The sequence below is a fragment of the Lontra canadensis genome, unplaced genomic scaffold (assembly GCF_010015895.1).
Source record: "Lontra canadensis isolate GAN:19392208 unplaced genomic scaffold, GSC_riverotter_1.0 scaffold49, whole genome shotgun sequence".
Classification (NCBI taxonomy): Eukaryota; Metazoa; Chordata; class Mammalia; order Carnivora; family Mustelidae; genus Lontra; species Lontra canadensis.
In genome coordinates this window covers 14,352,929-14,379,887 of record NW_022631043.1, presented here as the reverse complement: position 1 = coordinate 14,379,887, position 26,959 = coordinate 14,352,929, and the positions used below count along the sequence as shown (strand labels likewise).

General features: G+C 34.3%; 1 protein-coding gene across 4 annotated transcripts in view; it reads right to left on the bottom strand.

Annotated features, from left to right (window-relative positions):
- TMEM65 (transmembrane protein 65) overlaps positions 1–26,959 on the bottom strand; it is a 74,626-nt gene that overhangs the window by 17,026 nt on the left and 30,641 nt on the right. For 2 of the 4 annotated variants that reach the window (XM_032873587.1, XM_032873588.1), the window contains 3 exons: positions 6,808–6,903; positions 5,322–5,366; positions 2,318–2,385 (listed from right to left, as the gene is read on the bottom strand). In XM_032873587.1, coding sequence (XP_032729478.1) covers positions 2,318–2,385; positions 5,322–5,366; positions 6,808–6,903 — 209 coding nt within the window. The remainder of the gene's footprint in view (positions 1–2,317; positions 2,386–5,321; positions 5,367–6,807; positions 6,904–26,959) is intronic. The other 2 variants (XM_032873589.1, XM_032873590.1) reach the window with 1 other exon arrangement.

Below are 26,959 nucleotides of genomic sequence, written 5' to 3'. Positions count from 1 at the left end.
ATAGCTGTCCCATAATGTTAGGAGGAAATCAGTGTTTTCAAATAATTAAAAGGTGAAAAACATTCTTAAGATAATGATGACTACTTATTTTCCTATGTATAGATTCTAGAGTTGTATTACTTATGTATTTTAGTTTTAGCAGTCTATTTATTATAAAACCTCTTTGGGAAATTTCACTGTCCCTGAACTGGTTTGCAATTATCACTGAATAACAATTTTGCCACACAACTGCTCTTACTCAGGTATTGAAGCAAGTGGTTTAAACATTTATTTCAATATTATATAAGTAAAAACTGGTATTATGTCCCTGCAACTGGATTTCAGTGTAAACTTCAAGAACAAGTGTTATTAACTCGGAGTCAACCATCTCAGACCTGAAAAAAGAGTTCACTCTTGCTTATACTGTGAGACACAGGCCTGAGTAACAGAAAACAGTAAACCACATTATAATAATTTGACTCTTGAGTGTGTGTGTTTCACTTTGTTCGTAGCTGTATTTAGATGCAGATTATCTGTTACTTTAGATATTTATTTCAAATAAATAATACACTGAAATGCAGGATCTATGAAGTTACCCAGTTTCCCTATTCTGATCTCTCTTCAAAATCTCTATTCACCCTTCTTTATGCAAAATATATCATCTCAATACTTCCTTGTAGCAAGGATAGTTTTTTTTAGTATTTGACTAAGGTCTGTCTTATTGAGATGGAAAAAAACAAATGAAAATGAAGGCAGTAGTATGGATACCAGCTGTCAATTAAGACAAACTGAAATACTGAATTGTGTAAAACCGAAAGAAGTATTTGTCACAGAGAAACTTCAATTCAGCCAATCTGTTTAAGAAGACATCAAGTCTTACCTACAGCTTATAAATTCATCATAATGGGGTTTCCATTATAATTAGATATGCTTTATTATTTAATAACTATTTAAATAACCTAACCAACTCAAATTTTAGTAATTTCATTGAAAGCAGTGTGGTTCTAAGTTGCTTAATATTCACAGATATATTCTCATATTCGCAGACACATAAATTGGCCAATTCTTATATATATATTAGGAAAAATGTCATGATCAGTCAAAAAACTAGCATTCTGAAATTATATTTTAGAGGCTCTTGCCAGGCTCCTTTGCTAAAGAACTACACAATGGGTGCTTCCACATTCAAGCTGTGTGCACGCTAGAGTACCTGCTGTGAATATTTAGGCAGAAAGATACCTTCCTACTATATGAACACAAGTGAGCAGCCAGACTTTCTGGATAGCTGAGCACTGTTAATCTGGATATAAGATGAGACTATATAATAGCAAAAAAAAAAATTCTTTTCAGATATTCTTTTAAGAATTTGAGATATTCTTTAAGCAAATTTTATAATCTACACAATGTAAATTTTACTTTTAGTATAATTTTACTGTTTTGAAATCAAATGTTCTATTTACATCCATCTGTAGTACACGTGACCTCCAAGACACTAAAGAAAACCAAAAGAAAACAAACAAACAAAAAAACCCTTGCTCTCATATGTATTTTTCTCACAATGATCCCCAAATCATTTTTTTTTTAAAGCAGTCTCCTACACAACAACTACCATTTACATCATTTTTTTCAAGTTAGAGTCAATGAAGAGAGTGGATAGAGCACTGGGCAGTTTTAGAAGACTTGCATTTTAATCCACAGATTCATCTCTGACTTTCGAAATTGGACCAATATTGGTATTCATTAACAAAATGTATCACTCAATGGTAGGAAAGGTAAAGAAGCCTTCTCAGAGACTAAACACTCTTAAGGAACACACATTAAAATAACCACAGCAAAGGGGAACTTTTTTTTAACACTACAATGGAACAAAGACAAAAATTAGATATACTCAGTATTCTCAATTAAAATTTAAAATAACTTTAGGTCAAATAGACTACATCAAAACACCCTTTAAGACAATTCTCCATGGGAAAACTAAACAAGGAACTAACCAAATAACATATATGTGATGAGAACTGTCAATAAAGTTAAAGAACGTCAGAAAATTTTATATACTTTTTCTTTTAATGAGAATGTTTAAACTAAAACAGAATAATATTGACCTAATAACTATGTGTTTATTATGGTCAATGGTTTGCCAAAAGTCTTAATGATTAATATATGTAATGCCTTAAAACTGAATAATAGTCTAATTAACATGAAATATGGTAAAAAGTAGCCTTGTTCATTATGATGTTAATTAAAATCTTATAGCCAGGATATATAAATTATTAGGAAAATTTCGACTACACTAATTGCTTTATTAACTCAAAATAGAAGGGTAAAAGAAAGAACTTACTGCAACAATCATTATTGCATTATCCAAAAAGCCAAACCCTATGAAAGGTATCGCATTGTGGATGAATACTGAAAAACATCAAACACAGAAAATATATTTTAGGATTTCTATAATTTTAAATGAGAACACAGACCATATGATTAAAGTCTCCTAAACAGACTTGACAACCTTTTAAATTTGCTTTTAATTCCCCATAACCAAAAGATTCTACTCCTGCTATAAGCTTAATTACTTCCTAGAAGCTACACTAGGGAAACAAAACAAAATTAAAAAACATATAACATGTAAAAATAACTGTGTTAGATTTCTGGGTTGTTTTCTTACTAGCTACACATACAAAGAACTACAGTTAACAGCAGAACAAATAAGTAAATACATATTACAAGTACCATGTTTTACCTGTTTAATTGCTATTGATATCAATCTGTTTCTTATACCTAAAAACTGATATCATAAAATTAATATCACATGTTAGAAATAATAAAAAAATACCCTGAATCAAATTTCAGGGAATCTAAATGGTCACTTTTACTCACTAAACAATTTTTGAACAAATGTGAGAAAAATGTGATCATCTCATCTATATTCACCATCTATATGCAGTCTTTTCCCCCCTCACAATATCGGTATCCCTGAAAGCTTTCACAAACTATTTGATTTAAATCAAAATGTAATTTGGCCTCTTCCTAACAAAGGCATACCTTATCTTATCTATCTAATACAGAATCTGAATGACCTGACATAAAGAAGTGTAACTAGGAAGAACTAATATCTATATATTTTTTAAACATTCAGCCTCACTTTTTTCATATTTGTATCTTCAGCACATTGCAGAATGCATAGTACATTGCAGACACTTAATGAACATTAGTTAATTAAGTTGAGGACCACTAACCTGGAAAGGAAGAGAATACCATATTAAGAGAATTGAAGGCAGACTGTGAAACAGATTAAAAGCTGGGAGAGTTAAAAGACTTTATTCTGACTCATCTATAAAATTACCAAGATATAGCCAACATCAATTCAACTGATGACTTTTTTAGATAAACATCAAACTTGTGAGTTTTATAACATATCCAGCAAATAGTTCCTTAAGTGAATTGGTTGTGTGTGTTCAGTGACTTTAGAATGTTTTTCTTTTTAATGCAGTTAAGTCCAAGTGTTAATTAAGATATAATCCAGAAGTTATTGAAGTTTGACATTACTCTAGCGAGTTCTGCACCAACCCAGGAAAGGCTAATAAGCAGTAAACAAAACAAAACAAAAAAACACTCTACCCAAAACCACTACTGAAGACTAAGATCAGAGGAAAAGGGTATATGTATCCTAGGTCATTTCAGATTTCTTCTTGTTATCAAATAAGAATGTTCAAGATAAAAAGTAGCATCTTTTTAATTATAAAGAAGATCATTTTTAAAAGGTATTATTTTAAAAACTATTAAAGATGGTAAAAATCAAATAGCGGATTAATGAAATGGGATTTTTCAATTAAAGAGTCTTGGGGCACCTGGGTGGCTCAATGGGTTAAGCCTCTGCCTTCAGCTCAGGTCTTGGTCTTGGGGTCCTAGGATCGAGCCCCGCATAGGGCTCTCTGCTCAATGGGGAGCCTGCTTCCCCCTCTCTCTCTGCCTGCCTCTCTTGTCTACTTGTGATCTCTCTCTCTCTCTCTCTGTCAAATAAATAAATAAATAAATAAATAAAATCTTAAAAAAAAAATAAAGAGTCTAGTCTGAGTTCTTTGATTTTGCCCAAGTCTAGTTGCTTAACTATTAGACATTCAAACTTTTATAATAAGCAACTTTAAAGAATAAAATATATCATGCATTTATGCTTAGACCTAAGTAAATGTGTCCTATAAGTAAAAAATTTATTATCAACACAAAGGAAAAAATACAATTTTCAAATTGTTAAATAAACATGTACAGGACATTCCATCAGGCATTAGATATAAAGATATGTAAGACTTGGTTACCAACCCTCAAGAAGTTTGGGTGTGATAACATACCATATCAACAGTTAATTTCAATAGAACCAATAGAACCAGTTTTTTTTTTTTACTATTATCATAGTACTATCCATTGTTATGAACATGAATTTGCATGAACCTAGGCTAGGAGGATCAGGAAAAACTATCAGGAGAAGAAAAGTCTTAAAGAATTCTTAAATGTATTTGGGAAAAGTTATTATTTCTAATATAAATTATACTCTATCTCTTGGAAAAAAAAGAACTGGGTAGTTAATTAAGTTTTTAAAAATCTTGTAAATTTGCTCTCCAGTATCTAATGATCTCCTATTAATTTGTGATTTCTTCAATTTCCTTTGGGAAATATTACTCTCTAACAGCAAATCACATCTAGTATTTCGCTTTCACCTACAACCTACTTGAATTCACTGTACTGTTAAAATATTCTCTTCTTTTGTTGTCTTTATAATAAGACCCCAAACTGTTTTACATTATTGCCCATGTTAGCCTTGACTATTTATTCCCAACTTAACAGAGTAAAGAAAGTACACCAGCACTATTATAAGCTTCTTCTTCGTGGTGGTCTTAAATGAACTTAACTTTCCTCATCATCACAAACAGCAAGCTGTAAGTATTTTCTCCACCAGAGAACAGTTTTACTTTCTAGTTATGAAATTTCTTTCTAGTTATGAAATTTCATAACTTTCTAGTTATGAAATTACCCTACTTAAATCCAAACTAAAGTAAATATATTCTTTTTCCTGGGAATTAAGAAAACCTAACCATAAGTATACTTTTAGTTCTAGATGGTGACAACAGTTTAACAATGTTAGATACTATTAACAATATTAGAAATTCCATAATATTGTAATATGTTATAAACCAAGCTTATAAACTTTTTGTGTCAGCATGATAAATAAGATAACCAACTCTATCTGGAAAAATTAAATTTACTCACTCTTCTATATTAGTAGAAATGATACCATTTTTTTATGTCTAAAAGACAGATGTACAAATATTTAACAATTATAGAACTATTACCGTATCTCAGCTGTCCTGGGGTGGGTGGTGCAGCTTCCAACTTTTCTAAAGGGGAAAGATAGGGTTTAGGTCAAGAATTAGTTACTATAGCATGATTTCTTTTTTATTACAATAAAAAAAATACCAGCAGATTTATAATGTATAAGAATATCAAAGTTTATTTATAAATTTTTGTAGGTTAATGGACCAAAGTTATCCACACAGAAAATAATACTTGGTATGGATTAAACTACAAGGCTAGAAAACAAAACTGAACTTTAGTTACAAGTCTACCATGGAACCTATGACCCTGGGTAATCGTTAGTTTTTCATTTTTGTGTTAAGTCCTTGCATCTATATAATAAGCCTGTTTACATTAATTACAAAAAAAAGTCCTCTGAAATATAGCTATTCTTCTTTGAGATACAGTGATAGATGACTTAGGTGTTATATATACAAACAAACATTGATAGCAGAAAAAAGAATATTCAATAAATCTAGATATCCTTTAAAAAACAGAAAATAACATTTTCAAAGCAATGTATTACAACAATGACTTCACTGGATTGCGTTCTGTTCCTTAATCTCCCTTGATAATGTACTGAATATTTTGAGTTTTGAAATCTATATACTATTGGATAATGCAGAATATTCTACACAATAAAATGACCCAAAAAAGTAGGGTGCTATTCAAAATCATAAGTAACAATAAACTATTTATAATATATAGCATAATAAACACACAAACTTTTCCCAAGTATAAATCAAAGTATCTTTAAGTACCATCACTAAATCTAAAAATTAACATTATAAAGAAGCAATGTATCCAATCTCAACAATAACCATCTCACCATTTGTATAAGTACAAGAGCAAGCTATGGTAAAATGGCAGAGAACATACTTTCTTTATCCTCATCAGTCCAAAAGAATTAACTGACAGTCTATTGAGAAGAACCCACACCACAGATCACCCTGTTCTAAAGATTTAGTATAACCATACTGCCTAAAGAAATATATTACAAACTGGACATATATTTTCTAAAATATTTATTTATAATCTATAACAACATAAGAACTAAAGAATTTAGTTTTAGAAAAGCAAAAAGCAAGTAAGTCTCCACTGATAAGCTATATAAAGAAGAAGTACTGCCCATATTTATGAATGGTATTTTACTTAAAACACATAGAGTACCATAATGGTTTTGCAATAAGAAGTACACTAAAACCTTGAGTTTAGTCAATTATCATATTATTCAGAAAGTTCTAAGAATGCAAGTTTACGTTTTGTTTTCCCTTTATTTAAATGAGTTATGAAAAGAAGATATACTAATCTTTGCAGAATTTCACATCTGATTAAAATATTCTCTATTTATTGACTAACACCATTACCTCAAAATCAATTTTGAAAGCATGCAAATGGTTTTCCAAATGTTAACAAGGAATATAGGATACCATTGTACTCCACAGAGATTTCTGCTGAAGTAAACATGCAAAAGTGGTTACATACCAGAACTATTTGCTAGTTGCATTACTCTCATCATCACTACAGTTCTGACACTGTGAGGAGAAGTCCTTGTCAGTTGACTGGAACATCTTGAAATACCTAAAAATTCAACAAGCAGGACCTTCCCAATAGAATGAGAATATACGGAGTCCTTGCTTTTACTTCTCAAATTCCCTACGTATTCATATTGAGCAAAATATTGAAAATATTTACAAGTCCTAAGAAGAAAGGATAAGAGGTAGGCAAATCTATAAGGTGCAGCAAAGAGATAACAACCAAATAATATAATCGATATTCCTAAACTTCCTTTCCTATTACCCAAAAGGGTTAAAAAATTAAAAGTAATGAAAAGATAAATTTTTTAAAGACTGAGAAAGAGAAAAAAATATAAAGGAGATAGAGCAAGGTGGAAAACCATTGGCACAGAGATTAAAGTAAAACCAAAGCAGAGGTTCTGCCTCCTCCTTCACAAAGAGCCTATTCAGTAGCAAGAGGAAACATGAAAGAAACATTTCCTAGAAAGTGGAAATCATACTGGAAATTATCCACCAAAAATTTTTAAAATCATAAATTGACGTTTGAGGACTCTGAAACTGTAAGTTACCTTCTTAGCTATGTTAACTGAATCAAAACTATATATGTCAGAAGTGAAAAACTTTGGATGTACAATATACAACAGAACTCCATCTTGGAAATAAGCATCTATAGGTTTTAAAAATCTATACAAAATTTTCTTTTGACATATGGTAAACTATTTGTCCTTATATTGGAAATATATTCTAATCTAATGTTTCATTAAGAAGACTTTGGAGTTAGAAAAACTAGTTATTTCAGTTTGTGTGCGTGTGTGCGTATGTGTGTGTGTGTATGTGTGATATACATCATGGTTTCTTCTTTTTCTGAATATCTCAAAAAAAAAAAAAACCACATTAAGATTGTACTTCACCATCCCATATTTTCCAATTATTTTAGCTTAAAAAAAATCTAGTTCTACTTCTACTATTGGCTTAGTAACCTCCTACAATACCAATTCTCCTACATAAATAACTACACACAAACATATAATAAATAACTACTTAAATGCACTAGAAAGTGACCAAAAACAGATTGATTCTGGAAAGGAATTAACACTTAGAAAAAAGACTAGAACTAAGTGAGTTACCTGCTTATAGTACCTTTTGGCCTGAGGGCAGACCTCAACCCACAATATGTAAGGCAACAAAACTCAAACAAAAAATCTTCAGTCTTTCAGGCCTGAAGAAGCAGTGGACAAAGTGCAACATAACCAAAATCCCTGGAAACTGAAAGGGGAGTCCTGGAAAGGATAGAGTCAGGAAGGAGCCCTAAATCTGTATATACAGTCAATTCCAATATATGGCTGACCTGTGAACTGCACATTTGCAGAAGAAATAAAAAAGGCTAGCTAAGGGTAAAATAACCAAGGATTTGAGCTACAAACAAAAAACACAGAGTTTGCAGATTGAGCCTAACCATCAACTGCCTAAAACAGTAAAAAAACAAAAACAAAAACAAAAAAAACCTGGTATTTTTTAGAAGAATAACACAACCCAGAGTATCTACAGCAGGGTAATTGCAGAATTGTATTAAGATATAATCCAAAATTATTGCACAAACCAAAAAACAGGAAAACATGACCCATTTTCAGGAGAAAATACAATAGACAGAGATCAATTCTGAACTGATTCAAATGTTACAAGTAGCAGACAGGGGCTTTAAAGTAGCAATCAAAATTATATTCAAAAATATAAATGAAAATATAGTCAAATGGAAACTATAAAGAGGAACCAAACTCAAGTCCTAGAACGAAAAATATATTAACTGAAATTTTTAAATTAACTGGATAGGCTTGAAAGCAAAATGGAGATTACAAAACAAAGAATGAACATGATAGATCAAAAAAATAACCCAATCTGAAGAATGGAAAATAAAAGGATTGAGAAATAATAAATCAGTCTCAGAGACGTGTGGCTAAATATCAAAAAGTCAATACACGTATAACTAGAGATCCAAAAGGGAAAAGGAAGAACAGAACCAAAAAATATTTAAATAAATTATGCCTAATAATTTCCCAAATTTGGTGGAAGACAAAATTTCAAAAGATTCAAGAAAGTTCAGGGAACCTCTGGTAGAGCAAGAATGAAGAAAATCAGTGATAAGAAAAAGGAATCTTGAAAGCAGTCACAAAAAAATGACACATTAAATAAAGCAAAAAAATGATTTATATATACTTCAAGAAGAAAAAAAAAAAAGCTGTCAACCCAGTATTCTATATCCAGAAAGATTATATCCTTCAAAAATGAAGGCAAACTGTATCTTAGATAAACTAAAACTATGAGAATATGTTGCCAGCCAACCTACAATATAGAAAAACGTGAAAGCAAGTTCTTTAGACTGAACAGGAATACCAGTTGGGCAGAAGAATCTTCAGGAAAGAATGAAGAATATCAGAAATGGTAAATATTGGATAAATATAAAAAACTACTTTCCCCTAGTAATTTAAATTAGTTAGACCCATCTAAAAAGAAAAAAAATTATAACTCTGTCTTATGGAGTTTATAACATATGTAGATGTAATTCATATAACACCAAACCATAAAGGATGAAGGAGGTTACAAATGGACCAATTTGATAATTTGGTTGTAATATTTCTACAATGTCTATTACATGATACAATATTAGCTCTAAATAGTCTATGAAGAAGTAAGAAAGCATATTTGTAATGCCTGGAGTGATCACACATACAGACAAAATGCAATGAGGTTACTTAAAAAGCTAGTAAATAATTTGAAGAGAATTTTTAAAAATATTAAGTTAAGGCAAAACAATGCAGGAAATGTGAACAGAGAGACATACAGCAAATAGTAAAATAGCAAACCTATAACCTACCACAAGAATAATTACATTCAATGTTAATGGACTAAACACTCCAAATAAAAGGCAGAGATTGCCAAAACAGATAAAAAAGCAAGACCCAACTGTAAGATATCCACAAGAATTATACTTTGATGGGTTGAAAATAAATGGATGGTAAAAGATACACTTATAGATACACTATAAGCTTATAAAAGCTGGAGTAGCTATATTATCATATAAAGTAGACTTAAAGAATATGGCCAGAACCAGGAACATTTCAGATTCATAAAAAGAATTAATTCATCAAAAGGCATAATAACAATTTGATTATGCCAGTAACACAGCTTCAAAGTGCATGATGCAAAATCTGACAGAATTAAAGGGCAAAATAAACAATTCTACAATCATACTTAGAGATATAAAAGCCTCTTTCTCAGCAATTGACAGGAAACTAGGCAAAAATACCAGTAAGACAGTTTATTTGACTACCAATCATCCTAATCTAATTACTACTTAAATGACACCCAACATCTATAGAATAAATATTCTTTTCAAGTGGAGATGGTACATTTAACAAGATAGACCATAAGCTCACCCATAAAACATGTCAACAAATTTTTGATTAAAATACTAAAGAATATGTTCTCTGACCAAAATGGAATCAATAACAATAAGATACCTAGAAAAAAATTTTGAAAATTAAATACCATCTTCTAAATACAGGGGCCAAAGAAGAACTGAAAAGGGAAATTAGAAAATACTTCAAACTGAATATGAGTGAAAATACAATGTATCAAAATTTACGGTATGCAGCTAAATGAATGCTTGAAGGGAAGTTTGAATTGCTTACATTAAGAAGTAGAAAGATCTAAGATAAATGGCCTATGGTTCTATCTTAAGAAGGTATGAAAAAAAGAGCAAGTTAAATCAAGAGTTAAGTAAATAAAAAGAAGGCAATAACAAAAGAAAAGAGCTGAAATTAACTAATAGAAAAGCAATAAAGGAAATAGGCAAAGGCAAAAGGTGGTTCTTTGAAAAGATCAACAAAACTAATAAACCTCTAGGTACATGATCAAGAAAGAGAGTGAAAACTCAAATTACTAATACCAGGAATGAAGGAGGGGACATCACTACAGATCCAATAGGAACCAGAGTGTTATGAATAACTTTAAGTCAACAAATTCAACAACTTTGATGAAATGTACATATTTTGAAAAATACAATTTACCAAAACTGATGTGAAATAAAACAAAAAAATCTGAATATCTCTATCTATTAATAAAATTGAATTTGTCATCAAATACTTTTGCATAACATAAACACATAAAAAGCCTCCAGGCCCAGATGGTTTCATTGCTGAAATTTATCAAATTCTTAAAGAAAAACCACTAATCTTAACATAAATGCATAAACTCTTTAATAAAAATAGAAGATAGGGGCACCTGGGTGGCTCAGAGGGTTAAGCCTCTGCCTTCGGCTCAGTTCATGATCTCAGGGTCCTGGAATCGAGCCCCGCATCGGGGCTCTCTGCTCAGCAGGGAGCCTGCTTCTCCCTCTCTCTCTCTGCCTGCCTCTCTGCCTACTTGTGATCTATCTCTGTCAAATAAATAAATAAAATATTTAAAAAAAGAAGATAAAGAAATACTTCCCAACTTGTTTTATGAGGCCAAATAATCCTAAAAATAAAAACCCAACCATGAAATGACAAGAAAAAGTGAAACACCAATATCCCTCATGAACATAAACAAGAAAATCCTTAATGGAATGGTAACTGTTCTGTCTTCCCAAAGTGTAAGTGTTTATCCACGACAGTGGCAAAAAATAACAACCAGACTTCTTCACATTTTCCCCTTTCTTAAATATTTCTCATTGTTTGAGGGAAAAGTTGCTCTTAGTAGAGTCCTATGTTTAGAAATACACAGGTTAGGGGCACCTGGGTGGCTCAATCAAACATCTTTTTATTTCAACTCAAGTCATGATCTTAGGGTTGTGAGATCAAGCTCTGCCTTTGGGACTTGAGATTGTCTTTCTGCCTTTCCCTCTGCTCCTCCCCTCCCTTAAAAAAAGAAAACAACAACAAAACAACAACAACAACAAAGAAACACACAGGTTAGGAAAATTACCAGCAAGCATTTATGAGAGAATATTTACCAATAGTATTTTTTTCCTTTTGATTTCACATTTAAAAGTTTGCCTGAGGGAGGGTAAATAAGAGAAGACAGTTGTTTGCAAATTGCCAATTTATACTGTATCAAATTAAAATGAAAATTATTTGAACTGGAACTATCTCTTCCTCCAATCCATCCTTGAGAATTTAAATACATTCACCTATGACAATACATAAATATATCTTTTTCTAACACAAAAAATCCTAGATATTCATTATGAATCTAGAAAAAACTAAGAAAAATAGCTTGTATGTTTAAATATAAGATTTTTCAACACTTTCAACATTTTGTTTTGCTTCAGTAACCCAGGAAGATTCCAGAAAACAATTTAAAACATATAAAGCAATTTTACTTTTTTTAAATTAAATGAAACGGTAACTTTTTAGACTGTACAAAGCATGAGGTATTCAATTACTTTTCTAATTAACTGAAGTAACCAGAGACCTGTTGTAGCTTGTAAAATACTGTTACTACCTAAGCAATACTAAAATTTTTTAAATAGGAATTTTTTTTGATGAATTAGAATATTAAAATGCATCACAATCATCACTTTAACGCCCAATTATTATCTATTTAGGAAGTATAAAAATGAGGACACTGTCACATAAAAAAGAAATCACAAGCAAGTCAAAAGAAAACACAATTAAAGATTTTTTTCCTCCTAGTTCAAGAAGTATTTAATCTAGCTGCTTTTTATATTTTGTTACATAAATATAAATATTTAAGTTGTATTCACTGTATTCGCTTAAAGAAAGAGGAATGTTAGACTAGGAAGAGAAGAGCAAAGGGAGAAATGAGAGATTTTAAATGCAGAGGTATTTTTAAAAAGAGAGGGAGGGAGAAAGATTAGTTTAAAGGGAGCCTCAGAGAAAGGCACACAAGGCAATTCCCTAGATCTGGGCAAATGAGTTGCTAGGACATGGGTTTTTTCAGTCCCTCTACTGTGATTCTTTGTTGATCAGCCATCTAATGGTCTAAACTTGGTATCTTTAGATCAGACTCCATTGTGCACACAGATACTCCTAATATACAGAACAATGTTAAACTAAGCACTATGGGAAAAACAGATGAATAGAAAGCATCTCAGCTGTGCCAGAGGTTCTCAGGTTTTGCTATAAGACATAGGTCTAAAGGTTTCTGTATCCTGCCTCAGTCATGTTCTCAAAATTTGTTTCAAAATAAATTCCTGACCAATCATCTATCATTGCCTTTTTTTTTTTAAACCTAAAATGGAATCTAGTAGATAAAATTGGCTTATTGTAGGCTCTAATAAATTCATTTCCAGTTAACTTCTTTTTCTTTTTCCTGTACTGGAAGGTAATCAATAATTTCTTATTGGTTAAGATTCAGAGGAAGCTTTTCCTAGGACATATATTTAGAACAGTAATCCCACAATCAAGTCTCTATTAGTGCAATCATGATATGACCTCTAACCATAGAAGAACTACTATTACCGTTTTAAGGCTCACATTTGTTTACTCCTGGAAAATTCTTACTGGTTTTAACAAAATATCTTAGAATACTTCATAATTAAAAGGTAACTTATGTATTCAAATATTTTTATCAGTGCCACAAGTATACTAAAATTTACATTTTATATTAATGCTTAGAACAAAGTAGAAAATTCTTTTAAATTGGGCTTTCAGGAATATCAACATGCAAGTTTAGAATAGAACCTCTGGAAAAAGAACAACTGTCTGCAACCTAGCCATATAATAATTTGTGCCTTTGATTGTGCTTTTCCGTCAAAATTGATTGCTTTATTCAGAATTTACTGTAAACAACTTACATTAAACAAGCCATATTTATATACACATATAGATGCCTTATGTATATGTATACATAATTTACAAACAAATATTTATTTATTCACATTTACATATATTAAAAACATGAGGATATTGAATTTGGTTTTTTTAACTTAAGAATTTTTAAGCAAAATGAGAAAATAACATTTAAAATACTAAATTCCTTTGGCTTACCTAAAAGAAGAAGTTACATTTTTCAACTATGAAGACCATACATGTTTACTGTGGAAAGTTAAAGAGATTAAGAAGAACAAAAAAAGGAAATTAAACGACCCAAAACTTATCAGAAATAAACATTTTGATGTATTATCCTTCAATCTTGTTTCTAGAGATGTATACATACAATGGTATTCTGCCATTTTAATACAGCATTATTATCTGGTGAATATTTTGCCTCATCTTCAGAATTTTTTTTTAATTTTATTTTTTATAAACATATATTTTTATCCCCAGGGATACAGGTCTGTGAATCACCAGGTTTACACACTTCACAGCACTCACCATAGCACATACCCTCCCCAACGTTCATAACCCCCCCAACCCCCCTCCCCCCAATCAACCCTCAGTTTGTTTTGTGAGATTAAGAGTCACTTATGGTTTGTCTCCCTCCCAATCCCATCTTGCTTCATTTACTCTTCTCCTACCCCCTTAACCCCCCATGTTGCATCTCCTCTCCCTCATATCAGGGAGATCATATGATAGTTGTCTTTCTCCAATTGACTCATTTCGCTAAGCATGATACCCTCTAGTTCCATCCACGTCATTGCAAATGGCAAGATTTCATTTCTTTTGATGGCTGCATAGTATTCCATTGTGTATATATACCACATCTTCTTTATCCATTCATCTGTGGATGGACATCTAGGTTCTGTCCATAGTTTGGCTATTGTAGACATTGCTGCTATAAACATTCAGGTGCACGTGCCCCTTCGGATCACTATGTTTGTGTCTTTAGGGTAAATACCCAGTAGTGCAATTGCTGGGTCATAGGGTAGTTCTATTTTCAACATTTTGAGGAACCTCCATGATGTTTTCCAGAGTGGTTGCACCAGCTTGCATTCCCACCAACAGTGTAGGAGGGTTCCCCTTTCTCTGCATCCTCGCCAGTATCTGTCATTTCCTGACTTGTTCATTTTAGCCATTCTGACTGGTGTGAGGTGATATCTCATTGTGGTTTTGATTTGTATTTCCCTGATGCCGAGTGATATGGAGCACTTTTTCATGTGTCTTTTGGCCATCTGGATGTCTTCTTTGCAGAAATTGTTCATGTCTTCTGCCCATTTCTTGATTGGATTATTTGTTCTTTGGGTGTTGAGTTTGCTAAGTTCTTTATAGATTTTGGACACTAGCCCTTTATCTGATATGTCGTTTGCAAATATCTTCTCCCATTCTGTCAGTTGTCTTTTGGTTTTGTGAACTGTTTCCTTTGCCGTGAAAAAGCTTTTTATCTTGATAAAATCCCAATAGTTCATTTTTGCCCTTGCTTCCCTTGCCTTTGGCGATGTTCCTAGGAAGATGTTGCTGCGGCTGAGGTCAAAGAGGTTGCTGCCTGTGTTCTCCTCAAGGATTTTGATGGATTCCTTTCTCACACTGAGGTTCTTCATCCATTTTGAGTCTATTTTCATGTGTGGTGTAAGGAAATGATCCAATTTCATTTTTCTGCATGTGGCTGTCCAATTTTCCCAACACCATTTATTGAAGAGGCTGTCTTTTTTCCATTGGACATTCTTTCCTGCTTTGTTGAAGATTAGTTGACCACAGAGTTGAGGCTCTATTTCTGGGCTCTCTATTCTGTTCCATTGATCTATGTGTCTGTTTTTGTGCCAGTACCATGCTCTCTTGATGATGACAGCTTTGTAATAGAGCTTGAAGTCCGGAATTGTGAAGCCACCGACTTTGGCTTTCTTTTTCAATATTCCTTTGGCTATTCAAGGTCTTTTCTGGTTCCATATAAATTTTAGGATTATTTGTTCCATTTCTTTGAAAAAAATGGATGGTACTTTGATAGGAATTGCATTAAATGTGTAGATTGCTTTAGGTAGCATAGACATTTTCACAATATTTATTCTTCCAATCCTGGAGCATGGAACATTTTTCCATTTCTTTGTGTCTTCCTCAATTTCTTTCATGAGTACTTTATAGTTTTCTATGTATAGATTCTTAGCCTCTTTGGTTAGGTTTATTCCTAGGTATCTTATAGTTTTGGGTGCAATTATAAATGGGATTGACTCCTTAATTTCTCTTTCTTCTGTCTTGTTGTTGGTGTAGAGAAATGCAACTGATTTCTGTGCATTGATTTTATATCCTGACACTTTACTGAATTCCTGTACAAGTTCTAGCAGTTTTGGAGTGGAGTCTTTTGGGTTTTCCACATATAGTATCATATCATCTGCGAAGAGTGATAGTTTGACTTCTTCTTTGCTGATTTGGATGCCTTTAATTTCCTTTTGTTGTCTGATTGCTGAGGCTAGGACTTCTAGTACTACGTTGAATAGCAGTGGTGATAATGGACATCCCTGCCATGTTCCTGACCTTAGCGGAAAAGCTTTCAGCTTTTCTCCATTGAGAATCATATTTGTGGTGGGTTTTTCATAGATGGCTTTGATAATATTGAGGTATGTGCCCTCTATTCCTACACTTTGAAGAGTTTTGATCAGGAAGGGATGCTGTACTTTGTCAAATGCTTTTTCAGCATCTATGAAGAGTATCATATGGTTCTTGTTCTTTCTTTTATTAATGTGTTGTATCACATTGATTGATTTGCGGATGTTGAACCAATCTTTCAGTCCTGGAATAAATCCCACTTGGTCGTGGTGAATAATCCTTTTAATGTACTGTTGAATCCTATTGGCTAGTATTTTGGTGAGAATTTTTGCATCTGTGTTCATCAAGGATATTGGTCTGTAGTTCTCTTTTTTGATGGGATCCTTGTCTGGTTTTGGGATCAAGGTGATGCTTGCCTCATAAAATGAGTTTGGAAGTTTTCCTTCCATTTCTATTTTTTGGAACAGTTTCAGGAGAATAGGAATTAGTTCTTCTTTAAATGTTTGGTAGAATTCCCCCGGGAAGCTGTCTGGCCCTGGGCTTTTGTTTGGACATTTTTGATGACTGTTTCAATCTCCTTACTGGTAATAGGTCTGTTCAGGCTTTCTATTTCTTCCTGGTTCAGTTGTGGTAGTTTATATGTCTCTAGGAATGCATCCATTTCTTCCAGATTGTCAAATTTGTTGGTGTAGAGTTGCTCATAGTATGTTCTTATAATTGTCTGTATTTCTTTGGTGTTAGTTGTGATCTCTCCTCTTTCATTCATGATTTTATTTATTTGGGTCCTTTCTCTTTTCTTTTTGATATGTCTGGCCAGGGATTTATCAATCTTATTAATTCTTTCAAAGAACCAGCTCCTAGATTCGTTGATTTGATCTATTGTTTTTTTGGTTTCTATTTCATTGATTTCTGCTCTGATCTTTATGATTTCTCTTCTCCTGCTGGGTTTAGGGTTTCTCTCTTGTTCTTTCTTCAGCTCCTTTAGGTGTAGGGTTAGGCTGTGTACCTGAGACCATTCTTGTTTCTTGAGAAAGGCTTGTACCGCTATATATTTTCCTCTCAGGACTGCCTTTGTTGTGTCCCACAGAGTTTGAACCGTTGTGTTTTCATTATCATTTGTTTCCATGAACTTTTTCAATTCTTCTTTAATTTCCTGGTTGACTCATTCATTCTTTAGAAGGATGCTGTTTAGTCTCCATGTATTTGGGTTCTTTCCAAATTTCCTCTTGTGATTGAGTTCTAGCTTCAGAGCATTGTGGTCTGAAAATATACAGGGAATGATACCAATCTTTTGATACCGGTTGAGACCTGATTTAGGACTGAGGATGTGATCTATTCTGGAGAATGTTCCATGTGCACTAGAGAAGAATGTGTATTCTGTTGCTTTGGGATGGAATGTTCTGAATATATCTGTGATGTCCATCTGGTCCAGTGTGTCATTTAAGGCCTTTATTTCCTTGTTGATCTTTTGCTTGGATGATCTGTCCATTTCAGTGAGGGGAGTGTTAAAGTCCCCTACTATTATTGTATTATTGTTGATGTGTTTCTTTGATTTTGTTATTAATTGGTTTATATAGTTGGCTGCTCCCACGTTAGGGGCATAAATATTTAAAATTGTTAGATCTTCTTGTTGGACAGATCCTTTGAGTATGATATAGTGTCCTTCCTCATCTCTTATTATAGTCTTTAGCTTAAAATCTAATTGATCTGATATAAGGATTGCCACTCCTGCTTTCTTCTGATGTCCATTAGCATGGTAAATTCTTTTCCACCCCCTCACTTTAAATCTGGAGGTGTTTTCGGGTTTAAGATGAGTTTCTTGTAGGCAACATATAGATGGGTTTTGTTTTTTTATCCATTCTGATACCCTGTGTCTTTTGATTGGGGCATTTAGCCCATTAACATTCAGGGTAACTATTGAGAGATATGAATTTAGTGCCATTGTATTGCCTGTAAGGTGACTGTTATTGTATATTGTCTCTGGTCTTTTCTGATCTACTACTTTTAGGGTCTTTCTTTGCTTAGAGAACCCCTTTCAATATTTCCTGTAGAGCTGGTTTGGTGTTTGCAAATTCTTTCAGTTTTTGTTTGTCCTGGAAGCTTTTAATCTCTCCTTCTATTTTCAATGATAGCCTAGCTGGATATAGTATCCTTGGCTGCATGTTCTTCTCATTTAGTGCTCTGAATATATCATGCCAGCTCTTTCTGGCCTGCCAGGTCTCTGTGGGTAAGTCTGCTGCCAATCTAATATTTTTACCATTGTAGGTTACAGACTTCTTTTCCAGGCTGCTTTCAGGATTTTCTCTTTGTCACTAAGACTTGTAAATTTTACTATTAGGTGACGGGGTGTGGACCTATTCTTATTGATTTTGAAGGGGGTTCTCTGGACCTCCTAGATTTTGATGCTTGTTCCCTTTGCCATATTGGGGAAATTCTCTCCAATAATTCTCTCCAGTATACCTTCTGCTCCCCTCTCTCTTTCTTCTTATTCTGGAATCCCAATTATTTTAATGTTGTTTCGTCTTATGGTGTCACTTATCTCTCGAATTCTCCCCTCGTGGTCCAGTAGCTGTTTGTCCCTCTTTTGCTCAGCTTCTTTATTCTCTGTCATTTGGTCTTCTATATCGCTAATTCTTTCTTCTGTCTCATTTATCCTAGCAGTGAGAGCCTCCATTTTTTATTGCACCTCATTAATAGCTTTTTTGATTTCAACTTGGTTAGATTTTAGTTATTTCTCCAGAAAGGCTTTTATATCTCCCGAGAGGGTTTCTCTAATATCTTCCATGCCTTTTTCGAGCCTGGCTAGAACCTTGAGAATCGTCATTCTGAACTCTAGATCTGACATATTACCAGTGTCTCTATTGGTTAGGTCCCTAGCCTTTGGTACTGCCTCTTGTTCTTTTTTTTTTTGTGGTGAATTTTTCCCCCTTGTCATTTTGTCCAGATAAGAGTATATGAAGGAGCAAGTAAAATACTAAAAGGGTGGCAACAACCCCAGGAAAATATGCTTTAACCAAATCAGAAGAGATCCCAAATCGTGCGGGGGGAGAAAGGGGATAAAAAGAGGTTCAGAAAGAAAAAAAAAAAAGAAAGAAACAATTAAACAAAGAAAACGAATAAAGAAAAAATATAAAAAGGAAAAAAATATATATATACATATTAGATAAACTAGTTAAAAAATGTTAAAAAAGAAAAGGGTAAAAGTTAAAAAAATTTAGCAGAAGAGAAAAAAAAATTGAAAAGAAAAAAAATGAAATTAACTGCAAGGCTAAACAATCATCGGGAGAAAGCCATGAGTTCCGTGCTTTGCTTTCTCCTCCTCTGGAATTCCGCTGCTCTCCTTGGTATTGAAACTGCACTCCTCATAGGTGAACTTGGTCCTGGCTGGATTTCTTGTTGATCTTCTGGGGGAGGGGCCTGTTGTAGTGATTCTCAAGTGTCTTTGCCCCAGGCGGAGTTGCACCGCCCTTACCAGGGGCCGGGCTGAGTAATCCGCTCGGGTTTGCTTTCGGGAGGCTTTGTTCCCTGAGCGCTTTCCGTAGAGTCCGGAGGACGGGAATGAAGATGGCGGCCTCCCAGTCTCTGGCCCGGAGGAGCCGAGAGCCCGGGGCCCCACTCCTCAGTGCGCCCTCAGAGAACAGCGCCCAATTACTCCCGTCACCCTGGCCTCCGGCCGCGCTCCGAGCTGACCGAGCCTGCGAGCTGTTCAAGGTAACCCCAAGCTGTGAGCTCACTCCTCAGCTCCGTCTCTGTAGCCGGCTTCCCCGTTCTAATACCTGCAAGCTCTGCGACACTCAGACACCCCCGATCCTTCTGTGACCCTGCGGGACTGAGGCCACGCTGACCTCACGTGGGCTTCACCCTGGTTAAGCCTCTGGAGCGATGTCCTTCAGCGGAACAGACTTTTAAAAGTCCTGATTTTGTGCTCCGTTGCTCCGCCTCTTGCCGGGAGCCGGCCCCTCCCCCCGCGGTCTATCTTCCCGTCGCTTTGGATTCACTTCTCTGCCAGTCCTACCTTTCAGAAAGTGGTTGATTTTCTGTTTCTAGAATTGCTGTTCTTCTCTTCGATCTCCCGTTGGATTTGTAGGTGTTTGCAATCTTTAGATAAGCTATCTAGCTGATCTCCCGCTACCTGAAGTAGTCTCAGCTGCTACTTCTCCGCCATCTTGACTCCTCCTCCCTCATCTTCAGAATTTTTAATGTAATGATGTTATTGGTGGCATTTTTTTCATCATATGATATATAACAGTTTAACTAATCCCCTATTACTAGATAGATATTCTTTATTCTTTTTCACTTTCACAAAGAATACTAATATAAACTTGTACGTAAATCTTTCTATGTTTCTCTGAAAGCTCCTTAGGATAGATTCCTAAGTGGCAATAGTAGGTGGAAAAGAAGGAAAGAAGGAAGGGAGAAGAGAGGGAATAAGGGAAGAAGGGATTTAAGGATTTTTAAAATTCTGCAAAATTTCTCTCAGAAAGAAAATGTCAAATTATTCCCATCTTGCTGCATTTTTATTTTTTCAATGTTACATTCTACTAAAAATATTTTCATGTTTTCATAATATAGGTTAAGGGTCATTAAAACAAATCCTTGAAAGAAATTTCTAAGCCCTAGTCAATTGTCAAGTTATTTTAATTGATAAAATATTTCAATAAAACAATTAGGAAGGATAGGTCTGAAAAGCTTACGATATGATTTTACAAGTATATCTCTCCTTAATTATATTTCCCTTTAAAAATAACTCTTTTATTTAAAAAACCTTCTAATATTAATAAGCATTTCTAGAATACTGTTTAGGATAAGGTATGCCTGGTGTATTTTTTTGTTTATTTATTTTAAGATCTTTTAATTTATTTTAGAGAAAGAGAAAGGGCAAAAAGGAGAGGGAGAGAGAGAATCCTCAAGCAGACTCCCTGCTGAGTGTGGAGCCCAACATGGGGCTCGATCCCAGGACCCTGAGATCATACACTGAGTGGAAACCAAGAGTCAGCCGCCTAATTGACAAAGCCAACCAGGTGCCCCATATTTCTTTTTTAAATAAGTTACTCTTCTTAGAGATACATCTTAAACTGAAAATCAAAACATTTTGGTTGAAGAAATGTAAGTAGAACACCCATAGTTTCTACATTTTAGTCTCTATTGTAAAATTATAACATTTGCAATGGTGATGCTGGAAAACAAAACTAGGCCCCTTGACACACAGAAAGAGTTTCATTATATTTAATAGAAACCATAATTTGTCATGCTCATAAACATTCCATCATTAAACTTAACCATATTTTACGAAGTATAAATCCAAACTTGAAAAAAAAAAAATCTGAAAAACAAAAAGAGGAGTCTCGTTCTCTATTACACTTTCAAGGCAATGATAATTCTAAATGTGGTAACTTATTTTAGTCTGTTGCCATGGACATAAACATCAATATAAGATCACAGATCATGGGAACAATTTAAAATCATTTATAATGTACTTAATAAGAGAAGTACCAAAGCAACTGTACTCTGAAATGACATAAATGGAACAATTTAGTGCAGATATTATTTTTTAATTAAAAATAATACTTTAAGTGTCCAATTATCCAGTTTTCTGATCTTTTGACTACCTACTATTTGTTCTAGGCCTCACCCAGCATTTTCTGCAAGAAGTACAGAAGGTAGACTTGGTAACACAAATCACATTTTGGCCTAATCAGAGATTTATGATAAGAAAAGAGATGAAACTACTGGTTTAAGCAATAATTTGGAGATTACAGGTCTTAACCAATTTATGAACATTATGAATAAGCCTTTAGACTTTTAATAAAATCAAAAGTTCTAAAGGGTAAGGTGAAATTTATAATAAACATATAACACAGTAAAGAATACAAACTTAAAATGCAAACTATGTCATATACAAAATAATTCAAACAAATCACATTAAATTTTAAAAAAGTACCAAACAGGAAAAAGCTTAAAAAGGTTGTTTTTAAAAAGCTACAAAGCAATATCTTTTAAAGAAACAAGTTAACATGACTACGTAATATATTTATAAAAACTCAATTTTGAAAAGTGAAAATACTCTTTAGAAATAGAAAGGAACTTAAATATTTAACTTGCTAAATTCCAATTAAGTCTTTTAGACTAAAGACTGTAATTGTAAAAGTCATTTTTAATAATTTTTAAAAATAAATGCCTTAAAAAAATGCATGCCTTAGCTAAGCACCACCACCACCCCCAAATGAAAAAAGAAAGCATTTGAGTCTGATTTTGTAATTTTATTTAGCATTTAAAAGTGTACTGCAACATGCACCTCGTGTAGAAAAGAATTTCTACCTGGATTTCTACCTGGATTATATAATACTATTACCTCTTGACCTCTGGGGAATGTAACACCGGACCTGGGGCTTCAATGCAACCTAGACTGGTATTTAGTCAACTTCAGGGCAACTAACTCATTCCTGGGTTGAGGTAGGCCAGTCACATAACAGCTAAGGACAGGAGTTGGCAAGCAGTAATGATAAGGACGTTAACAGTACCCAATTAATCATCACATTTCCTAACTTAATTAATGTTGTAACTTGTTAATTGTTTAACTGTGGCTTAAAAAATAATAAATATAGAAGTACAATTATTTCTTTCTTATCTGTCATTTCATAGAGGTTTCTTTAATTTTAATTTTAAAAAAATTTTTTAAGTTGAATTAGCCAGGGTGCCTGGGTGGCTCAGCTGATTAAGCGACTGCCTTTTGGTTCAGGTCATGCTCCTGGGACTTCAGGATCGAGTCCCACATCGGGTTCTGAGTCTGCTTCTTCCTCTGACCCTCCCTCATCTCATGCTCTCTCATTCTCTCTCTCTCTCTCTCTCTCTCTAATAAATAAAATCTTAAAAAATTTAAAAAAAAATTGAGTTAGCCAACATATAGTACATCATTAGTTTCAGACACAATGTTTAATTATTTATCATTTGTGTATAACACCCAGTGCTCATCACATCATGTGCCCTCCTTAATGCTCATCACCCAATTACCCCATCCCCCCACCTCCCCTTCAGCAGCCCTGTTTGTTGTTCCCTATAGTTAAAAGTCTCTCACGGGTTTTCTCCCTCTCTGATGACTTCCCATCCTCTGCACTGTTTCTTACATTCCACATATGAGTGAAACAGTACAATAATTGTATTTCTGTTTGACCTGTTTCACTCAGCATAATACCCTCCAGTTCCATCCACATTGATGTAAATAGTAAGTATTCATCTTTTCTGATGGCTGAGTAATATTCCATTGTATATATACACCATATCTTCTTTATCCATTTATCTGTTGATGGACTCAGCTCTCCACAGTTTGGCTGTTGTGGACATTGGTACTATGAACACTGGGGTGCAGGTGCTCCTTTGGATCACTACATGTGTATCTTTGGGGTAAATATGAAGTAGTGCAATTGCTGAATTGTAGGGTAGCTCTATTTTTAACTTCTTCAGGAAACTCCATACGTTTTCCAGAATGGCTGTACCAGTTTGCATTCCCACCAACAGTGTAAGAGGGTTCCTCTTTCTCTGCATCCTCCCCAACATCTGGTGTTTCCTGTCTTGTTGATTGTAGCCATTCTAACTGGTGTAAGGTGGTGTGTCTCTTTGTGGTTTTGATTTGTACTTCCCTGATGCTAAGGGATCTAGTATTCTTTCATGTGTCTGTTGGCCATCTGTATATCTTATTTGGAGAAATGTCTATTCATGTCTTCTGCACATTTTTTGACTGGACCCTTTGCTTTTGGGTGTTGAGTTTGGTAAGTTCATTATAGATCTTGGATACTAGCCCTTTATCTGATATGTCATTTGCAAATATCTTTTCCCATTCCATATGTTGCCTTTTAGTTTTGTTGACTGTTTCCTTTGCTGTGCAGAAGGTTTTATCTTGGCAAAGTCCCAATAGTTCATTTTTGCTTTTGTTTCCCTTGCCTTGGAGACATGTCTAGCAAGAAGTCGCTGTAGCTGAGGTCGAAGAGATTGCTGCCTGTATTCTCCTCTAGGATTTTGTTGGATTCCTGCCTCACGTTTAGGTCTTTCATTCATTTTGACTTTATTTTAGTGTATGATGTAAGAAAATGGTCCAGTTACATTCTTCTACGTGTGGCTGTCCAATTTTCCCAGCACCATTTATTGAAGAAACTGTCTTTTTCCATTGGGTATTCTTTCTTCCCTTGTCGAAGATTAGTTTACCATGGAGTTAAGGGTCCATTTCCGGGTTCTCTATTCTGTTCCATTGATCTGTGTGTCTGTTTTTGTGCCAGTACCATACTGTCTTGATGATTACAGCTTTGTAATATAGCTTGAAGTCTAGCATTGTGATGCCACCAGCTTTGGTTTTCATTTTCAACATTCCCCTGGCTATTTGGAGTCTTTTCTTGTTCCATACAAATGTTAGGATTGCTTGTTTCTGCTTTGTGAAAAAAGTCGCTGGTATTTTGTTAGGGATTGCATTGAATATGTAGATTTCTCTGGGTAGCATAGACATTTTAACAATATTTATTCTTCCAATCCATGTACATGGAATGTTTTTCCACTTCTTTGTGTCTTCCTCAATTTCTTTCATAAGTGTTCTGTAGTTTCTAGGGTACAGATCCTTTACCCCTTTGGCTAGGTTTACTCCTAGGTCTCTTATGGGTTTTGGTCCAATTGTAAATGGGATCAATTCCTTAATTTCTCTTTCTTCTGACTCACTGTTGGTGTATAGAAATGCAGTTTATTTCTGTGCATTGATTTTATATCCTGCCACTTTGCTGAATTTCTGTATGAGTTCTAGCAGTTTTGGAGCGGAGTCTTTTGGGTCTTCGGCATATAGTATCATGTCATCTGTGAAAAGAGAGAGTTTCACTTCTTCTTTGCCAATTTGAATGCCTTTATTTCTTTCTGTCATCTGATTGTTGAGGCTAGGGCCTATAGTACTATGTTGAACAACAGTGTTGAGAGTGAGAATCTCTGTCGTGTTCCTGACCTTAGGGGAAAAACTCTTAGTTTTTCCCCCACTGAGAATGATATTCACTGTGGGCTTTTCATAGATGACTTTATAATATTGAGGTATGTTTCCTCTATCCCTACACTGTGGAGAATTATAATCAAGAAGGCATGCTATAGGGATGCCTGGGTGGCTCAGTTGGTTAAGCGGCTGCCTTCGGCTCAGGTCATGATCCCAGCGTCCTGGGATCGAGTCCCACATCGGGCTCCTTGCTCGGCAAGGAGCCTGCTTCTCCCTCTGCCTCTGCCTGCCTCTCTGTCTGCCTGTGCTCACTCGCTCTTTCTCCCTCTGTCTCTGACAAATAAATAAATAAAATCTTTAAAAAAAAAAAAAAAAAAAAGAAGGCATGCTATAGTTTGTCAAATGCTTTTTTTGCATCTACTGAGAGGATCACATGGTTCTTGTACTTTCTTTTATTAATGTGATGTATCACACTGACTGATTTGCAAATGTTGAGCCATCCTTGCAGCCCAGGAATAAATCCCATTTTGTTGTAGTGGATAATCTTTTTTTTTTTTTTTTAAGATTTTATTTATTTATTTGACACACAGAGATCACAAGTAGAGAGAGAGGCAGGCAGAGAGAGAAGGGAAAGCAGGCTCCCCACGGAGCAGAGAGTCCGAAGCAGGGCTCAATCCCAGGACCCTGAGCTCATGACCTGGGCCAAAGGCTGAGGCTTTAACCCACTGAGCCAGCCAGGCGTCCCAGTGGATAATCTTTTTAACATATTTTTGGGTCCTTTTGGCTATTATCTTGGTGAGTATTTTGGCATTCATGTTCATCAAGGATATTAATCTGTAATTGTCCTTTTTGATGATGTCTTCATCTGGTTTGGGGATCAAAATAATGCTGGCCTCATTGAATAAGTTTGGAACTTTTCCTTCCATTTCTACTTTTTGAAACAGCTTCAGTAGAATAGGTATTATTTATTCTCTAAATGTTTCGTAGAATTCCCCAGGGAAGCCATTTGGCCCTGAACTCTTGTTTTGGGGGAAGTTTTTGATTACTGCTTCAATTTCCTTGCTGGTTATGGGTTTGTTCAGATTTTCTATTTCTTCCTGTTTCAGGTTTGGTAGTTTATAAATTTTCAGGAATGCATCCATTTCTTCCAGACTGCTTAATTTGTTGGCATATAGTTGTTCATAATATGTTCCTTAAATTGTTCATATTTCCTTGGTGTTGATCATGATTTCTCCTCCTTCATTCATGATTTTATTAATTTGGGTTCTTACTCTTTTCTTTTTGATAAGTCCGGCTAGTGGCTTATCAATCTTATTTTTTCCAAAAAACCAGCTTCCGGTTCTTTTGATCTATTCTACTGTTCTTTGGGTTTCTATTTCATTGATTTCTGTTCTGATCTTCATGATTTCTCTTCTCCTGGCTGGTTTAGGTTTAATTTTCTATTCTTTCTCCAGCTCCTCTAAGTGTAAGTTGAGCTTGTGTATTTGAGATTTTTCTAATTTTTTTAAGAGGCTTGTGTTGCAATGTACTTCCCTCTTAGGACCACCTTTGCTGTATTCCAAAGGTTTTGAACAGTTGTGTTTTTATTTTCACTAGTTTCCGTGATTTTTAAAAATCCTTCGTTAATTTCCTGGTTGACCTATTCATTCCTTAGTAGGATGCTCTTTAACCTCCAAGTGTCTGAGTTCCTTCCAAATTTCCTCTTGTGACTGAGTTCAAGTTTCAAAGCACTGTGGTCTGAAAATATGCAGGGAATAATCCAATATTTTGGTACCAGGTGAGACCTGAATTGTGACCCAGTATAT